Raw genomic sequence first — 18,388 nt, 5'->3', positions numbered from 1 at the left:
ATGTTTGAATGGGATTTACAGTATATTGATAACATTAGGTACGTTAACTATTGCATGTGTATAAGAAAACGTTTGCACCCTTACGTCTCCCTCTGAACGCCATTGAGCCCCTCCCTTCCTCCTGCGTGACCTTTCCTAAATCAAAGGCAACCATGTCAGGAAATTTGTCAGTCAAGGTTTATTTAACATCACAGCAAATCCCTTTTTAGTTGTATGCGTGTCCCCTGTGTTGTTTTTATAGAAACCAGCTCAAACTGAAACTGTCAGGGAGACGGAAAATGTAAACAATGTCCTCGGTAACCTAATATCTCTATTGGCAGCGCTGAATGAAAGGTAAGTGTGCCTGTCAACAACGCTTGAGTGATTAGTACCAGACTTGACTGTGGACTGTGAAACAAGGGTTTATTGAATGTGGATCATTGGTTCCACAAAATAACAAGACCCACTACCCTGGAACGACTCTTTGAAATTAGGATGAAAGGTTTTCTGGAACTCTGCTGTATTTAGAGAGTGATAAAACAAGGTAAGGTTGTCTGTCCCCTCTCTCCACTCTAGAATGCTAATTGACAACATTTCTGAAACCAATTAATCAATAGAGATACGATGTGAATTAGTTGCTCAAGTAATTTCCATGAAGACCAGTGACGAGTCATCTACGTCCGAAGCCTAAATAGAAATCTGAATATCAACGGTTAACAAAATCGAGTAACAAAACCTATTATGCTGGAATACATTGTTACAAAACACAATCACAGATGCACATTTGTCCTGATTTTGTTTTCCTTCTACTCAATTCCTGAAAGTGATAATGTAATCTCAAATAAAGTACCGATTATTTTAATCGACTGTAATACGACTTTGTAAAGATCTATCAGATTTTGTTTACAAGGCACGGACAAGGTAACTCTTATTTGAGGAGCCAAGAGGCATCGTTGCGAGTGGAGCGCTATGCTACCGCTAATGAGCACAGGTTTAATTCAAAAGTAAATCCAAAGCTCAACAAAATATGTATTTGCTTACAGTGTTTAGCCTTAGCCTAATAGACTTGTGCCAGGGTTTGTGTCTGGCCCATTATCGCTAACCAGAGGCGACGACTGCTAATACTTTCCCTCCTAACCCACTTGAGGTTGCTCGCTGAATGATTGCACAAGCAATACTCAGCTTATGTTTTCTTCATTTAATATCGACTCTAAATTATAGAGCTGCCCATCGCTCCCGGCGGAGACACTTTGAGCATTAGGCCCCACCGTTAGAAACCATTTAGTGATAGAATATCCCTTTCTCCTCGGAGAACTGGATGGATGGATGGATGGATGGGCGGGAGGAGGGGAAGGGAAATATAAAACAGGAGGGGGCTGTGTAGGGCAGCTACAGCTCAGTGGGGGGTGTATTAGGGCTCCAGAGGGACAAAGCTAACCTCACAATAAGCAATCACAGGCAATTTATGAAATTGCATCATGCTACATGGGTAAGGTCCCAGATTGAGAGAAGGAACCATGAAAGCCCTTTAGATTTCCACACCAATTCAGTGCCTCAGAGGATATATAAATGTGCCAGCACCCAGTTTGGTGTGTAATGTTCAGTATATGCATTAAGTGCTCTCTTTCAATGCATGCCAACTTTATGTCCTGTCTCCAATGGCAATGTGAATTCAGGGGACCACACATATTGAGCCAATGCTCTCTCTCTCACCTCCCCTCTCTCTCTCGCTACCCCCCCCCCCCTCTCTCTGTGTTCTTTTTCCAGGTATGATTTTGTGGAGATCGAGGAGCCATCTGAGAACACCATCCTGGGCCGCTGGTGCGGGTCCCAGGTACCCGCCAGTCACACGTCCAAAGGCAGTCAGATCCGGGTGCGATTTATCTCCGACGAGTACTTCCCCTCCGAGCCCGGGTTCAGCATTCGCTACTCCCTGCTCCCAATCGTAAGCCACCTTTCCTCTGAGCACACAAACAACACAAAAACACTCCCTTACATAATGACCTATTATTCAATCTGTTGTTCTGTATGTGCAAACCTCTCTCAACGTATTTGTTTTGACCAGTGTTTATACCTAAGTGCTGTTGTAATAGAAGTCGTGACTGTACGGACATTTGATGCACCTGTGATCCAATCAGACAAGGTTTTGATTAGAGGCAATGGTGCAGAAGTGTTAATAGATTTGGTTGAGATAGGCTCTCAGGCACAGCATGGCCTGCTGACTCTGGTTGGATTCAATCCACGTCTAATTATTCTCCTCCGACTGATGAAGAATAGCGCTGGAGGAAATACCAGCCGTTTTAGGGCTCCTGACCATATTTTTTCCACTGATTCTAACTTTTTGTTGTACATAATGTTTCCGACATTGTTTCCTATGACCGAATAGAGCTTCTGGACATCAGAGCCGTTATCACTAACCTCGATTTGGATGAGGACTTTTACTTCAATGAGTCGGAGGCAAAGGCCCAAGTCCCCGACATGTGGAGAAGGAGGAGGTGGCGCTGTAGAGGCCGGCGTGCAGGGTACCTGACAAGACTACGTCAGAGAGTGGATATACCGCCTCTGCCCTCTGTTCTATTGGTGAACGCGCAATCACTGGAGAACAAACTGGACGAGCTCCGTTTCGAGACTATCCTATCAACGTGATCTAAAGAACTGTAATATCCTATGTTTCTCAGAGTTATGGCTGAACAAGGACATGGAAAATATGAATCTAGCTATTTTTTCTATACATCGGCAGGACAGAATGGCAGTGTCGGGGAAGCTCAGGGGAGGGGGTTTGTGTCTCTTTGTTAATAACAGCTGGTGCGCGGTCTCTAATATTAAGGAAGTCTCGAGGTTCTGCTCACCTGAAGTAGAATAACTCTTGATAAGCTGTAGACCATACTATTTGCCAAGAGAGTTATCTATATTTTTCATAGCCGCCTATTTACCACCACAGATGCTGGCGCTAAGACTGCACTCAACGCGCTGTATAGGGCCATAAGCAAACAAGAAAATTATCATCCAGAGGTGGTGCCCCTTGTGGCCGGTGATATTAATGCAGGAAAACTAAAATCCATTTTACAAAATTTTTACCGGCATGCCATCGGTACAACCAGAGGTGAAGAAACTCTAGATCCCCACACACAGAGACACATACAAAGCTTTCCCTCACCCTTCATTTGGCAAATCTGACCATAACTATATCCTGCCGATTCCTGCTTACAAGCAAAAACTCAAACAGGAAGTATCAGTGACGCGCTCAATACGGATTTGGTCCGATGAAATGGATGCTAAGCTACAGCACTGTTTCGCTAGCACAGACTGGAATATGTTCTGGGATTCATCCGATAACATTGAGGAGTACACCACATCAGTCACCTGCTTCATTAATAAGTGCATCAGACAACATCGTCTCCACATTGACCATACGTACATAGCCCAACCCGAAGTCATGGATTAGAAGCAAGATCCGCACAGAGCTAAAGGCTAGAGCTGCAGCTTTCAAGAAGCGTGACACTAATCCGGATGCTACGCCCGCCAATTTAACCATCAAACAGGCAAAGCATCAATACAGGACCATGATCAAATCCTACTAAACCGGCTCTGATGCTCGTCGGATGTGGCAGGGCTTGCAAACTATCACGGATTACAAAGGGAAACCCAGCCGTGAGCTGCCCAGTGACGCAAGCCTAGAAGACGAGCTAAGTACTTTCTATGCTCGCTTCGAGAAAAACAACACTGAACCATGCATGAGTGCACCAGCTGTTCAGGACAACTGTGTGATCAATCTTGCCGTTGCCGGTGTGAGCAAGACCTTTAAACAGGTTAACATTCACAAGGCCGCAGGGCAAGACGGATTACCAGGATACTTAATCAGAGCATGCGCTGACCAGCTCGCAAGTTGTCTTCACTGATATTTTCAACCTCTCCCTGGCCCAATCTGTAATACCTACATGTTTCAAGCAGACTACCATGGTCCAGGTGCCCAAGGTAGCCTGTCTAAATGATTATCACTCCGTAGCACTCAGATCTGTAGCCATGAAATGCTTTGAAAGGCTGGTCATGGATCACATCAACACCATCATCCCAGACACCCTGGACCCACTCCAATTCGCATACCGCCGCAACAGATCCACAGATTACACAATCTCAATTGCACTCCACACTGCCCTTTTCAATTACCGCACGGCAAGTGGTACCGGAGCACCAAGTCTGGGACCAAAAGGCTCCTGAACAGCTTCTACCCCAAAACCATAAGACTGCTGAACAGTTAATCAAATGGCTACAGGGACTATTTGCATTGAACCCCTTGTTAAGTTATGTTTATTTTTTTACACTGAAATTCTCGCACTGGCTATGTGCACACTCACTAGACTCTACCCACACACTCACACATACTAGAATGACACACACACACACACACACACACACACACACACACACACACACACACACACACACACACACACACACACACACACACACACACACACACACACACACACACACAGGCATATTGACACCACACACACACTTACACATACACACTTTCACACTCTTCAAATATGCTGCTGCTACTTTGTTTATTATCTCTCCTAATGGCCTAGTCACTTTTACACCTATGTACGTACATGTACATTACCACAATTACCTCAACTACCTCGTAGCCCTGCACATTGACTCTGTACCGGTACTCCTTGTATATAGCCTCATTATTGTTATTTTATTGTTACTATTTCCTTATTATATATTTTTTTACATGTGCTTTGTTGGGAAAGGGCTCGTAAGAACGCATTTCACAGTAAAGTCTACACCTGTTGTATTTGGTGCATGTGACAAATGAAATTTGATTTGATATAAAACATGGATTAAGAGCTGGATCCAACTATTAGCTTTGGACTTGTGTCTGAAATAACAGGTTTTTACATGGCTCTCTCATTCTGTCTCTCTTTCTCTCCGTTTCTTCCATCCTTTCTCTCTCAATTCAGTCAGCCTCTATTGGCAGGATGTGTGTCAATAGTCCCATTTTAGATAATGAAAGATCACATTACTCTGTCTGTCTGTTTACATCCTACGTCTCGCATCCTATTCGCCTCTCCTCTTTCTCTCTCTAAACCCTATCTCACTTTTTTTCCTTTCCTGACCCCTGTCTTCTCTCCAACATTCCCCTCCCCTCTCTTCTCTCTCCTTCATTCTCTCTCTCCTCATCCCAGACCACACACATAGAGGCCCCTTAATGCCCACACAATTCACTTACGGAAAAACCCAGAGATAAACTGAAGTGAAGACTGCCATGTTTTAACCTGTCATGTTGCAGTTGTGTGCGCCTCACTCTAAGTAAACAACTCTTCCCTTCATCAATCCGTAATGGCCTGCAGTGCAGATAAATCATTTCTGTTACTGACAGGCACAAATGGGAAAAGGAGGTCAGCAACGGTGCATCTTTTTGTCTGTTTTCCCTTTTTTCTGAGAACGAGACAGGTTTTTTTTTTCATGCGCTTTTGCAGTTTTCTTTTGGTTTATATTTACCACACTTGGTTTTATTGACTTTGCTCTCTTTTTGGTAGATGAGCTGACACTTCCACGTATTTCTTTAAACAAATGCATTTCCTGTACTTTCTGACTTTTTTCGGGTTTCTGATACTTTTTTCAGAATCTCAAGTATACAGCTGCCTAACATGTTGTCCTTCTTCTAATAATGTGAGCCATGACTCTTTTCACCCAAAATGCTACCTAAAAGTTTGCTATATACTTTCATACCATAAAGATGGTCAAATGTGGAGCTGAGTCCTTATTCTACACCGTATAGTGTGTACAACCAGTTATATTCATTAGATGAAATCTGGAGGCCAATATGCTTAACTGAAGGGACTCACCCACACATGCATACACATAAACAAAGGCCTGTCTTAATACTAAGAGCCTTTCATGCAATTTTCCCTAAGCATTATAATAATTGACATTCATCTGGTTGTGTAATAACTTGTAACCCATTTTCTGCAATAGGAAACAGTACAGAGGAAGCCATTTGTGTTCATTAACCTTTAATGATATCTGTCAAGACTAATAGTATGCTGGGCCGATCATAGTTAACCCTAATTTTGCACATACACTCTTAGAAAAAAGTTTTTCAAAAGGGTTCTTTGGCTGTCCTCATAGGATAGTCCTTTTTTGGTTCCAGGTAAAAACCTTTTTGGTTCCAGGAAGAACCCTTTTAGGTTCTAGATAGCACTTTTTTCCCCCAGAGTGTAGAGGCCTGTGTGAATGTGAGTAAAACTGATGTCATCAACTTCAGCCATGTTCCAGTTTAAAGGTGATCCATTTGGATTGTTCAATGACCCAAAGTGTCATTAGATCAGACCTTTTCAGAAGTCATGCAGATCTAGATTAAAAACATCCTATCCAGTGACATGAGACCCTTTGCTAGCCATGCTCCCTCCCTTGGCCAAGACTGTTTAGTCAGGCTGAATTATCCAAATATGTTTTCCTATCACTGAATACGGTTACAGTTGAAGTCGGAAGTTTAAATACACTTAGGTTGGAGTCATTAAAACTCGTTTTTCAACCACTCCACAAAGTTCTTGTTAACGAACTATAGTTTTGGCAAGTCGGTTAGGACTTTTAATTTGTGCATGACACAAGTAATTTTTCCAACAATTGTTTACAGACAGATTATTTCACTTATAATTCACTGTATCACAATTCCAGTGGGTCAGAAGTTTACATACACTAAGTTGACTGTGCCTTTAAACAGCTTGGAAAATTAGAAGCTTCTGATAGGCTAATTGACATCATTTGAGTCATATGGAGGTGTACCTGTGGATGTATTTCAAGGCCTACCTTCAAACTCAGTGCCTCTTTGCTTGACATCATGGGATAATCAAAAGAAATCAGCCAAGACCTCAGAAAAAAGACCCCCACAAGTCTGGTTCTTCCTTGGGAGCAATTTCTAAATCCCTGAAGGTACCACGTTCATCTGTACAAACAATAGTACGCAAGTATAAACACCATGGGACCACGCAGCCATCATACCACTCAGGAAGGAGGCGCGTTCTGTCTCCTAGAGATGAACGTACTTTGGTGCGAAAAGTGCAAATCAATCCCAGAACAATAGCAACGGACCTTGTGAAGATGCTGGAGGAAACAGGTACAAAAGTATCTATATTCATAGTAAAATGAGTCCTATATTGACATAACCTGAAAGGCCACTCAGCAAGGAAGAAGCCACTGCTCCAAAACTGCCACTGCTCCAAAAAAGCCAGACTACGGATTGTAACTGCACATGGGGACAAAGATCGTACTTTTTGAAGACATGTCCTATGGTCTGATGAAACAAAAATAGAACTGTTTGGCCATAATGACCATCGTTGTGTTTGGAGTAAAAAGGGGGAGGCTTGCAAGCCGAAGAACACCATCCCAACCGTGAAGCACGGGGGTGGCAGCATCTTGCTGTGGGGTTGCTTTGCTGCAGGAGGGACTGGTGCACTTCACAAAATAGATGGCATCATGAGGTGGGAGATTTTGTGGATATATTGAAGCAACATCTCAAGACATAAGTCAGGAAGTTAAAGCTTGGATGCAAATGGGTCTTCCAAATGGACATGAAAGTTGTGTCAAAATGGCTTAAGGACAACAAAGTCAAGGTATTGGAGTGGCCATCACGAAGCCCTGACCTCAATCCTATAGAAATTTGTGGGCAGAACTGAAAAAGCGTGTGCGAGCAAGGAGGCCTACAAACCTGACTCAGTTACACCAGCTCAGGAGGAAGGAGGAATGGGCCAAAATTCACCCAACTTATTGTGGGAAGCTTGTGGAAGGCTTACTGAAATGTTTGACCCAAGTTAAACAATTTAAAGGCAATGCTACCAAATACTAATTGAGTGTATGTAAACTTCTGACCCACTGGGAATGTGATGAAAGAAATAAAAGCTGAAATAAATAATTCTCTCTACTATTATTCTGACATTTCACATTCTTAAAATAAATTGGTGATCCTAACTGACCTAATTCAGGGATTTTTACTACGATTAAATGTCAGGAATTGTGAAAAACTGAGTTTAAATGTATTTGGCTAAGGTGTATGTAAACTTCTGACTTCAACTGTACATGCACTCAATAATGCGATAATTGTGGCTAGTCAGATTAATATAGTAGTTAGATTAAAATGTTTACATACTTTGCAAGAAGAACGATTTCCCTAAAAATCCTGTTTACATGGACACATCTGAAATCAGGCTACCTGATGGAACTCTGATAAATGCAGAAAATCGGCAATCAAAATAGACGTTCTACCACAGTGAACATGTTATTTTGGACATATCAAATCAAATCTAATTTTATTTGTCACGTACACATGGTTAGCAGATGTTAATGCGAGTGTAGCGAAATGCTTGTGCTTCTACATAGAAGTAGAACTACATAGAAGTAGTTTTAACATACAAACTTTATAAGACGCATACATTCAGTTGTTCCAAACACACTTCACTCATGCTAAAGAACTACATAGAAGTAGTTTTAACATACAAACTTTATAAGACGCATACATTCAGTTGTTCCAAACACACTTCACTCATGCTAAAGAAGGAGACACACTCGGCTGGTGCTAGCACATGTGCAGATCAAATTCACAGCTGGAACGTCGATTTAAGGTTTTTACATGTCCTAATAATTCGAAAGACTGCGCAGAAAACCATGTGTTTTTAATCTGTGTATGGTTACTTCGATTTTGACCTTACGCCAATGAGCAGAGTAAGGTGTTTACATGACATTTTTACATTTAAGTCATTTAGCTGACGCTCTTATCCAGAGCGACTTACAAATTGGAAAGTTCATACATATTCATCCTGGTCCCCCCGTGGGGAATGAACCCACAACCCTGGCGTTGCAAGCGCCATGCTCTACCAACTGAGCCACACGGGACCACTCATGACTTTTGCCATGTAACCTTTTAGTTAACTAGGCAAGTCAGTTAAGAACAAATTCTTATTTACAATGACGGCCTACACCGGCCAAACCCGGACGACGCTGGGCCAATTGTGCGACGCCCTATGGGACTCCCAATCACGGCCGGTTGTGATACAGCCTGGATTTGAACCAGGGTGTCTGTAGTAACACCTCTAGCACTGAGATGTAGTGCTTTAGACCGCTGCGCCACTCGATAGCCCGACATGGCCGATTGCCAAATTCAGTTTAATATCGAAATATTAGTGTGCATGTAAACATACTCAATGCCTTTGAGAACATTATGATCCCCCGAATCATAAATCTCACAAGGTTTTTTTGAGAGTAGACCTTTGATGATACTACACAATTTTGGGCATTGAAAAACATTTGTGGCATTGACAACTGGATTGGTGCTGCCGTGATTTCCGCTCCAATATCCCATCTCACTTTACACATCAACGATTACTGGAAGGTAATTTCTGATGCATATCCTCCAGAAATGATTTAATAGATATGTTTCTCTTTGATGTGTGATACCCTGCTCAGAACATTATTTATTTCCCCGAGGTGTTTACTAAAGCATTTGTGCATGCCCGGACCTTTCAATCTCTGCTAAACGAGTTTCATTGTCTCCTGTGGAACAAAGGCATTGTTCATCTTTTTCAGTTCATGCTAAAAAGAACGAGCAGCTTTGGTGTTTAATCATCCTTCCATATAGCACCATATTGATGTTGTCAGAAAGACCAGATGGGACTTGATTTTTGTATAGTTTCTCTCCTTTATCTTCAAGACGAATATCAGGAGAGAGAGTTATAAAGCAGATAGATTTACAGAGAATAAGGACCTTACTGATTTGAATGCATCTTTTTACAGAACAATGTCCCCAGTGACACCTGTCAATCCATACAGAATAGGTCCTCCACCAAATTCACGGCACACCAACATCAACTTGCTTTGCTTAGTCTCCCATCCAAGCACTGTACAAGTTCTAAGATAGATCATGAATGCATTTATTTATGTATGTGAAAGTCATGAGGGGAGAGAAGATGAGGACAGCTTTCTTCTGCTCTAGTTGTATGTTTTATTCACAAACCACAGATCATCTGAAATTTCGCCTACAGTCAATCAAACCAGGATCTGAGATCTAGTAGTATTTTATTAGCTAAAGCAGCAGTTTCTCTTCTGAACCCTAGGTGAACTTTTCTGTAGTCTTCATCAATCCTAATCAGAATGAGTAAATACTAATTACCTTATTAAATACCGTAAACCATTTACTACACTGGCACTCCAAACCTCTGAATCCATAACCTTGTAAGAATCCAGTTTGCTGTATGATTTTTGCCTCTTAAACAGTGATTCTCAAAAGCAATGTTGATCTGTCCTAAGGTCTACAATTTGTCCATTTGTTTTTGCTCTATGGTAGAACTGTTTTTTTATTCTAGTGGAAGGGAAGGAGGTGTGTTTTGGCTTAGTCTCCGGCGTACAGTGCACATCAAGAGGCATGGCTGGATCGTGAGGGGCTATATATAATGTCCAATAGGGGGAGAGTATTTGTGTTACCTACAATTCTACCACCATGCTGTTTTCTCCATGTCACTGCTGGTTTAAGTTGTTGATGATTAGGGGATCTGTGGTAGTACATTATACAGTGAAGGAAAAAAGTATTTGATCCCCTGCTGATTTTGTACGTTTGCCCACTGACAAAGATATTATCAGTCTATAATTTTAATGGTAGGTTTATTTGAACAGTGAGAGACAGAATAACAACAAAAATATCCAGAAAAATGCATGTCAAAAATGTTATAAATTGATTTGCATTTTAATGAGGGAAATACAGTGGGGAGAACAAGTATTTGATACACTGCCGATTTTGCAGGTTTTCCTACTTACAAAGCATGTAGAGGTCTGTAATATTTATCATAGGTACACTTCAACTGTGAGAGACGGAATCTAAAACAAAAATCCAGAAAATCACATTGTATGATTTTTAAGTAATTAATTTGCATTTTATTGCATGACATAAGTATTTGATACATCAGAAAAGAAGAACTTAATATTTGGTACAGAAACCTTTGTTTGCAATTACAGAGATCATACGTTTCCTGGAGTTCTTGACCAGGTTTGCACACACTGCAGCAGGGATTTTGTCCCACTCCTCCATACAGACCTTCTCCAGATCCTTCAGGTTTCGGGGCTGTCGCTGGGCAATACGGACTTTCAGCGCCCTCCAAAGATTTTCTATTGGCTTCAGGTCTGGAGACTGGCTAGGCCACTCCAGGACCTTGAGATGCTTCTTACGGAGCCACTCCTTAGTTGCCCTGGCTGTGTGTTTCGGGTCGTTGTCATGCTGGAAGACCCAGCCACGACCCATCTTCAATGCTCTTACTGAGGGAAGGAGATTGTTGGCCAAGATCTCGCGATACATGGCCCCATCCATCCTCCCCTCAATACGGTGCAGTCGTCCTGTCCCCTTTGCAGAAAAGCATCCCCAAAGAATGATGTTTCCACCTCCATGCTTCACGGTTGGGATGGTGTTCTTGGGGTTGTACTCATCCTTCTTCTTCCTCCAAACACGTCGAGTGGAGTTTAGACCAAAAAGCTCAATTTTTGTCTCATCAGACCACATGACCTTCTCCCATTCTTCCTCTGGATCATCCAGATGGTCATTGGAAAACTTCAGACGGGCCTGGACATGCCCTGGCTTGAGCAGGGGGACCTTGCGTGCGCTGCAGTATTTTAATCCATGACGGCATAGTGTGTTACTAATGGTTTTCTTTGAGACTGTGGTCCCAGCTCTCTTCAGGTCATTGACCAGGTCCTGCCGTGTAGTTCTGGGCTGATCCCTCACCTTCCTCATGATCATTGATGCCCCACGAGGTGAGATCTTGCATGGAGCCCCAGACCGAGGATGATTGACCGTCATCTTGAACTTCTTCCATTTTCTAATAATTGCGCCAACAGTTGTTGCCTTCTCACCAAGCTGCTTGCCTATTGTCCTGTAGCCCATCCCAGCCTTGTGCAGGTCTACAATTTTATCCCTGATGTCCTTACACAGCTCTCTGGTCTTGGCCATTGTGGAGAGGTTGGAGTCTGTTTGATTGAGTGTGTGGACAGGTGTCTTTTATACAGGTAACGAGTTCAAACAGGTGCAGTTAATACAGGTAATGAGTGGAGAACAGGAGGGCTTCTTAAAGAAAAACTAACAGGTCTGTGAGAACCGGAATTCTTACTGGTTGGAAGGTGATCAAATACTTATGTCTTGCAATAAAATGCAAATTAATTACTTAAAAATCATACAATGTGATTTTCTGGATTTTTGTTTTAGATTCCGTCTCTCACAGTTGAAGTGTACCTATGATAAAAATTACAGACCTCTACATGCTTTGTAAGTAGGAAAACCTGCAAAATCGGCAGTGTATCAAATACTTGTTCTCCCCACTGTACATGCCCGTCTGAAGTTTGCCAATGAACATCTGAATGATTCAGAGGACAACTGGGTGAACGTGTTGTGGTCAGATGAGACCAAAATGGAGTTCTTTGGCATCAACCCAACTTGCCGTGTTTCAAGGAGGAGGAATGCTGCCTATGACCCCAAGAAACCATCCCCACCGTCAAACATGGAGGTGGAAACATTATGCTTTGGGGGTGTTTTTCTGCTAAAGGGACAGGACAACTTCACCGCATCAAAGGGACGATGGACGGGGCCATGTACCGTCAAATCTTGGGTGAAAACCTCCTTCCCTCAGCCAGGGTATTGAAAATGGGTCGTGGATGGGTATTCCAGCATGACAATGACCCAAAACACACGGCCAAGGCAACAAAGGAGTGGCTCAAGAAGAAGCACATTAAGGTCCTGGAGTGGCCTAGCCAGTCTCCAGACCTTAATCCCATAGAAAATCTGTGTAGGGAGCTGAAGGTTCGAGTTGCCAAACGTCAGCCTCAAAACCTTAATGACTTGAAGAAGATCTGCAAAGAGGAGTGGGACAAAATCCCTCCTGAGATGTGTGCAAACCTGGTGGCCAACTACAAGAAACGTCTGACCTCTGTGATTGCCAACAAGGGTTTTGCCACCAAGTACTAAGTCATGTTTTGCAGAGGGGTCAAATACTTATTTCCCTCATTAAAATGCAAATCAATTCATAACATTTTTGACATGCGTTTTTCTGGATTTTTTTGTTGATATTCTGTCTCTCACTGTTCAAATAAACCTACCATTAAAATTATAGACTGATCATTTCTTTGTCAGTGGGCAAACGTACAAAATCAGCAGGGGATCAAATACTTTTTTCCCTCACTGTAAGTGCTGTAGACTGAGATGAAGCCATTTAGATAGGATACATACTGTACCTCTGTAATGCAAAGCAACTGCTGGGTGTGGAGGTTTCTCAGGTGAATGTCTGGGATTTGAATTCTTTACACTAGACTGGGATTGAATCAACTGCAGATAGTGGATTTCTGGGAAGCACTTTCATATTTGCATTAGTTTTTGAAGACCAGCTTGGGATAGAGGGGAGTTGACACTTGGTTTATAGACTAAATATATACAGTAGTAGGAAGATATGTACAGCATGCCGAACACATACATATGTCATGTATATTGAACCTGCATGCATACATACAAATCCTTCAGAAAGTATTCACACCCCTTGACTTGTGGCAAAGCAATTCACTTTTTGTCCTGAATACAAAGTGTTATGTTTGGAGCAAATACATATTTTCAAGCATAGTGGTGGCTGCATGATGTTATGGGTATGTTTGTAATCGTTAAGGACTGGGGAATTTTTGCTCTCCTGCTCTCCGCAACACGGAGAGCGTGATCACACAGTCTTCCGGAACAGCTGGTGTTCTCATGCATGTTTCAGTGTTAAATACCGCGAAACAAGTATTGCAGTAGTTTAGCGTGTCTGGTAGGCTCGTGTCACTGGGCAGCTCACGACTGTGCTTACTTTTGTAGTCTGTAATGGTTTGCCAGCCCTGCCACATCCGACGGGCGTCAGAGCCGGTGTAGTGCGATTCAATTTAAGTCCTATATTGACGCTTTGCCTGTTTGATGGTTCGTCGGAGGGCATAACGGGATTTCAGGTTAGAGTCCAGCTCCTTGAAAGCGGCAGCTATAGCATTTAGCTCAGTGCAGATGTTGCCTGTAATCCATGGCTTCTGTTTGAGGTATGTACATATGGTCACTGTGGGGACGACGTCATCGATGCACTTATTGATGAAGCCAATGACAAATGTGGTGTACTCCTCAATGCTATCAGAGGAATCCCGGAACATATTCCAGTCTGTGTGCTAGCAAAACAGTCCTGTAGCTTAGCATTGGCTTCATCTGACCACTTTTTTATTGATCTTGTCACTGGTGCTTCCTGCATTAATTTTTGCTTGTAAACAGGAATCAGGAGGATAGAATTATGGTCAGATTTGCCAAATGGAGGGCGAGGGAGGGCTTTGTATGCGTCTCTTTGTGTGGAGTAAAGGTGGTCCAGAGTTTTTTTCCCTCTGGTTGCACATTTAACATGCTGATAGAAATTTGGTAAAACGGATTTAAGTTTCCCTGCATTGAAGTCCCCGGCTACTAGGAGCGCTGCCTCTGGGTGCGCAATGTCTTGTTTGCTTATGGCGGAATACAGCTCATTCAGTGCTGTCTTAGTGCCAGCCTGTCTGTGGTGTTATGTTAACAGCTACAAAAAATACAGATAAGTCTCTAGGTAGATAGTGTGGCCTACAGCTTATCATGAGATACTCTACCTCAGGCGAGCAATAGCTCGAGACTTCCTTAGATATCGTACACCAGCTGTTATTTACAAAAATACATAGTCCGCCGCCCCTTGTCTTACCAGACGCTGCTGTTCTGTCCTGCCGGTACAGTGTATAACCAGCCAGCTGTACATTAATTGTGTCGTCGTTCAGCCACGACTCCGTGAAGCATAAGATATTACAGTGTTGAATGTCCCGTTGGTAGTTTAATCTTCCTCATAGGTCATCGATTATTATTCTCCAAAGATTGCATGTTTGCTAGCAGAATGGAAGAAAGTGGGGGTTTATTCAATCACCTACGAATTCTCAGAAGTCAGCCCACCCTCTGGCCCCCTTTTCTCCACCTCTTCACGCAAATCACGGGGATCTGGGCCTGTTCCCGAGAAAGCAGTATATCATTCACGTCGAGCTCGTCAGACTCGTTAAAGGAAAAAAAGTATTCTGCCAGTCCGTGGTGAGTAATCGCAGTCCTGATGTCCAGAAGTTATTTTCGGCCATAAGAGACGGTAGTGGCAACATTATGTACAAAATAAGTTACAAAATAAGTTACAAACAACGCAAATATACGAAGAAATAAAACACAATCGGTTGGAGACACGTAAAACGTCAGCCTTCTTCTCTGATGCCATCTTATGGTGGCGTTATGGCGTTGGAGCCATGGGAGGCCGAGGTTGATCTTGTGAGCTGGTGCACTAGTGATGAAGAAAGGGATGTTTTCCTGATGAATGGACTCAACAGTGAGGTTGAGTGGTGTGCTGACGTGTGTGATGGTTCCCGGATCCTTGTGGCCGATTATCAATGGTTGAAACGGAGACGAGAGCGCATGAGGGGATGTTCAGAGAGGAGGCAAGGGTCTGGTCAATAAAGTTCCCCTTGGCACCGGAATCCACTAGCGCTGTAGAAACAGTACATGAGGGACAGCCAGCTAGTGTGATCGACACTAAAAAGGGTTTAACAGAAACTGATGAAGATGGGATACTCACACCTGCCCAGGGAGGTGGAAGATAACGCGACCGCCCCTCTGCTCTTGTGGATACCGATTTGGGATATACCGGACACTGCTAAAGCTGGTGCCCCCTTGACCACAATAGAGACAGAGCCTCCGATGTCTCCGTCTGCGTCGCTCCACCCCGGGAAGGCAAGTGACCGCTGCCTCCATAGGTTTCATTTCTGCTACAGAGTATTCACTGAGGGAGGTTGAGGGAGATGTGGGTACCAACGCTCCCGAAGTAGATTATCCAACCGAATGGCCATCGCGATGAGTGCGTCCAAGGAGAGGTTGTCGTCCCGACATGCCAGTTCCGCTTGGACCTCCTCTCGCAGTCCTCTTCAGGAATAGCGTATGGAGCGTCAGCTCATTCCATCCGCTAGATGCTGCTACTGTCCAGAAGGTGAGTGCGTACTCTGCAGCGGCCTTGTCATCCTGCCATAGTTGGATTAGGCGCTCACCCCCCTCCCTGCCCTCCGGTGGTTGATCAAAAATACCTCTGAACAGAGCCTTGAACCCCCTCATACGAAGCCAGCTCCTCCTCTTCTCTCCCCCAGACGGCCGTGGCCCACTCCAATGCCCGCCCAGTCAGCAGAGTAATAACCATGGCTAGCTTGGGGGCTCCCCTCTGACAAGGACAAACAGGCATCGCTGACCTGGGCGGACTGATGTGCTGGCTCGCTGGGTCGACTGGTGGCAGAGCATCCTCCGCTAGTGGGAGGCAACGCCTCTCAGGCATGTCCGAGACGTGGAAGACTGCGAAGAACCTCTTCCATAGCCGTGCACGGTTGCGCCAGCTGGTCGTGGTGCTTACGAAGTAGCAATCCCTGTTCATCGACTGTCTGGGAGATGTCCTGATTTCCTGCTGCTTCCATTTGGTGAGTATTCTGTCACGTGGATGCTGGGAGTCTGGAAGAAAGTGCCGGTGGTGAGTTTAATAATAAACGGAACGTGGAACAATACAAGATAGACGAGCAGCGTACAGACATGAAACACATAGTTAATACTGCTTGGGGAATGGAACTAAGGGAATGACAGAAATAGTGGAGGTAATCAGTGAAGTGATGGAGTCCAGGTGTGCCTATTGATGAAGCGCAGGTGGGCGTAATGATGAATGCCAGGTGCGCGTAATGACGGGTTGCCTGGACCGGTGGTTAGTGAACCGGCGATGTTGAACACCGGACGGAGGAGCAGGAGTAGATGTGACAAGAGCATTCTGCAGCGATACACCATCCCATCTGGTTTGCGCTTAGTGTTATCATTTGTTTTTCAACAGGACAATGAACCAACACCTCTCCAGGCTGTGTAAGAGCTATTTCACCAAGAAGGAGAGTGTTGGAGTGCTGCATCATATGACCTGGCCTCCACAATCACCCAACCTCAACCCAATTGAGATGGGTTGGGATAGGTTGGACCGCAGAATGAAGGAAAACCAGCCAACAAATGCGCAGCATATGTGAGAACTCCTTCAAGACGGTTGGAAAAGCATTCCAGGTGAAGCTGGTTGAGAGAATGCCAAGAGTGTGCAAAGCTGTCATCAAGGCAAAGGGTGGCTACTTTGAAGAATCTCAAATATAAAATATATTTTGATATGTTTCACACTTTTTTGGTTACTACATGATTCCATATGTGTTATTTCATAGTGTTGATGTCTTCACTAGTATTCTACAATGTAGAACATAGTTAAAATAAAGAAAAACCCTTGAATGAGTAGGTGTTCTAAAACTTTTGACTGGTACTGTACCTAAATACTGCCAACATCCATCTGTCCATCCATCCATCCACACATTTAATATTTGAGGGTATTGATAGATTGACAGAGCAAGAACAAGGCGGCCTGTCATTCATGTTATGACTCGGGGCAGCCAAGTGTTGTGCCAGCAAGAGCGTTTACTGGCGAAAATCACGAGAGGAAAGGGTAGCTTGGCCTGGCTTCGGCCTGGCTTCTCTCTGAGCATTCCTCGGGCGCTGGAAGGCCCCACTGAACAGCAGCACTTTTTCCCTGTGGTAAACCAGCGCTACTGGAACCTCAGGCCATGGGGGCAGCAGTTGAGTTTATATTTAAACAAGCAATAATTCCTCTTTACCACTTCCATGGAAATGGGAAAAAATAAGACCCGGTCTGTAATTCACAGGAAGCGATTTTGGAAAGCTAAAGGGCCCGGCGAAGAGGTTGTTAAAACACAGCATGGCTCGGAGGAAAGAGGAACTCTGAATGGGGAGAGAAAAAAGGAAAACAAACTGAAATGCCATTGTCTCCCTAAATGTCAGCGTCAGTGTGATCCGTTTTTCACACTCCAGTAAGTTGGCCTTTACGGGACTGAGGTCCATTGTGCCTTCACACTTACTGTGAGACAACGAGTAGTCATGAAATTACATTTGAGAGAGAGAGATGCCACAGAGCCCCAGGACAGCAACACAATTAGACCCAACCAAATCATTAGAGAACAAAAAAATTATTACTTGACACATTGGAAAGAATTAACAAAAAACCACTGCAAACTAGAATGCTATTTGGCCCTAAACAGAGAATACACAGTGGCAGAATACCTGAACAATTTAACCGAACAAAATGAAGTAAAGCTTGACTATGTATAGACTCAGTGAGCATAGCCTTGCTATTGAGAAAGGCCGCCATAGGCAGACCTGGCTCTCAAGAGAAAACCGTCTATGTGCTAACTGCCTACAAAAATGAGGTGGAAACTGAGCGCACTTCCTAACCTGCCAAATGTATGATCA

General features: G+C 43.7%; 1 protein-coding gene across 2 annotated transcripts in view; it reads left to right on the top strand.

Annotated features, from left to right (window-relative positions):
• LOC139574457 (platelet-derived growth factor C-like) overlaps positions 1-18,388 on the top strand; it is a 71,256-nt gene that overhangs the window by 35,922 nt on the left and 16,946 nt on the right. For both annotated transcript variants that reach the window (XM_071399029.1, XM_071399028.1), the window contains exon 3: positions 1,747-1,924. In XM_071399029.1, the coding sequence (XP_071255130.1) occupies positions 1,747-1,924 (178 nt within the window). The remainder of the gene's footprint in view (positions 1-1,746; positions 1,925-18,388) is intronic.

This window comes from Salvelinus alpinus, chromosome 4 (genome assembly GCF_045679555.1).
Source record: "Salvelinus alpinus chromosome 4, SLU_Salpinus.1, whole genome shotgun sequence".
In the NCBI taxonomy this organism is placed as follows: Eukaryota; Metazoa; Chordata; class Actinopteri; order Salmoniformes; family Salmonidae; genus Salvelinus; species Salvelinus alpinus.
Note: the sequence above shows the minus strand (reverse complement) of the source record. Positions and strands in the feature narration are given on the sequence as shown.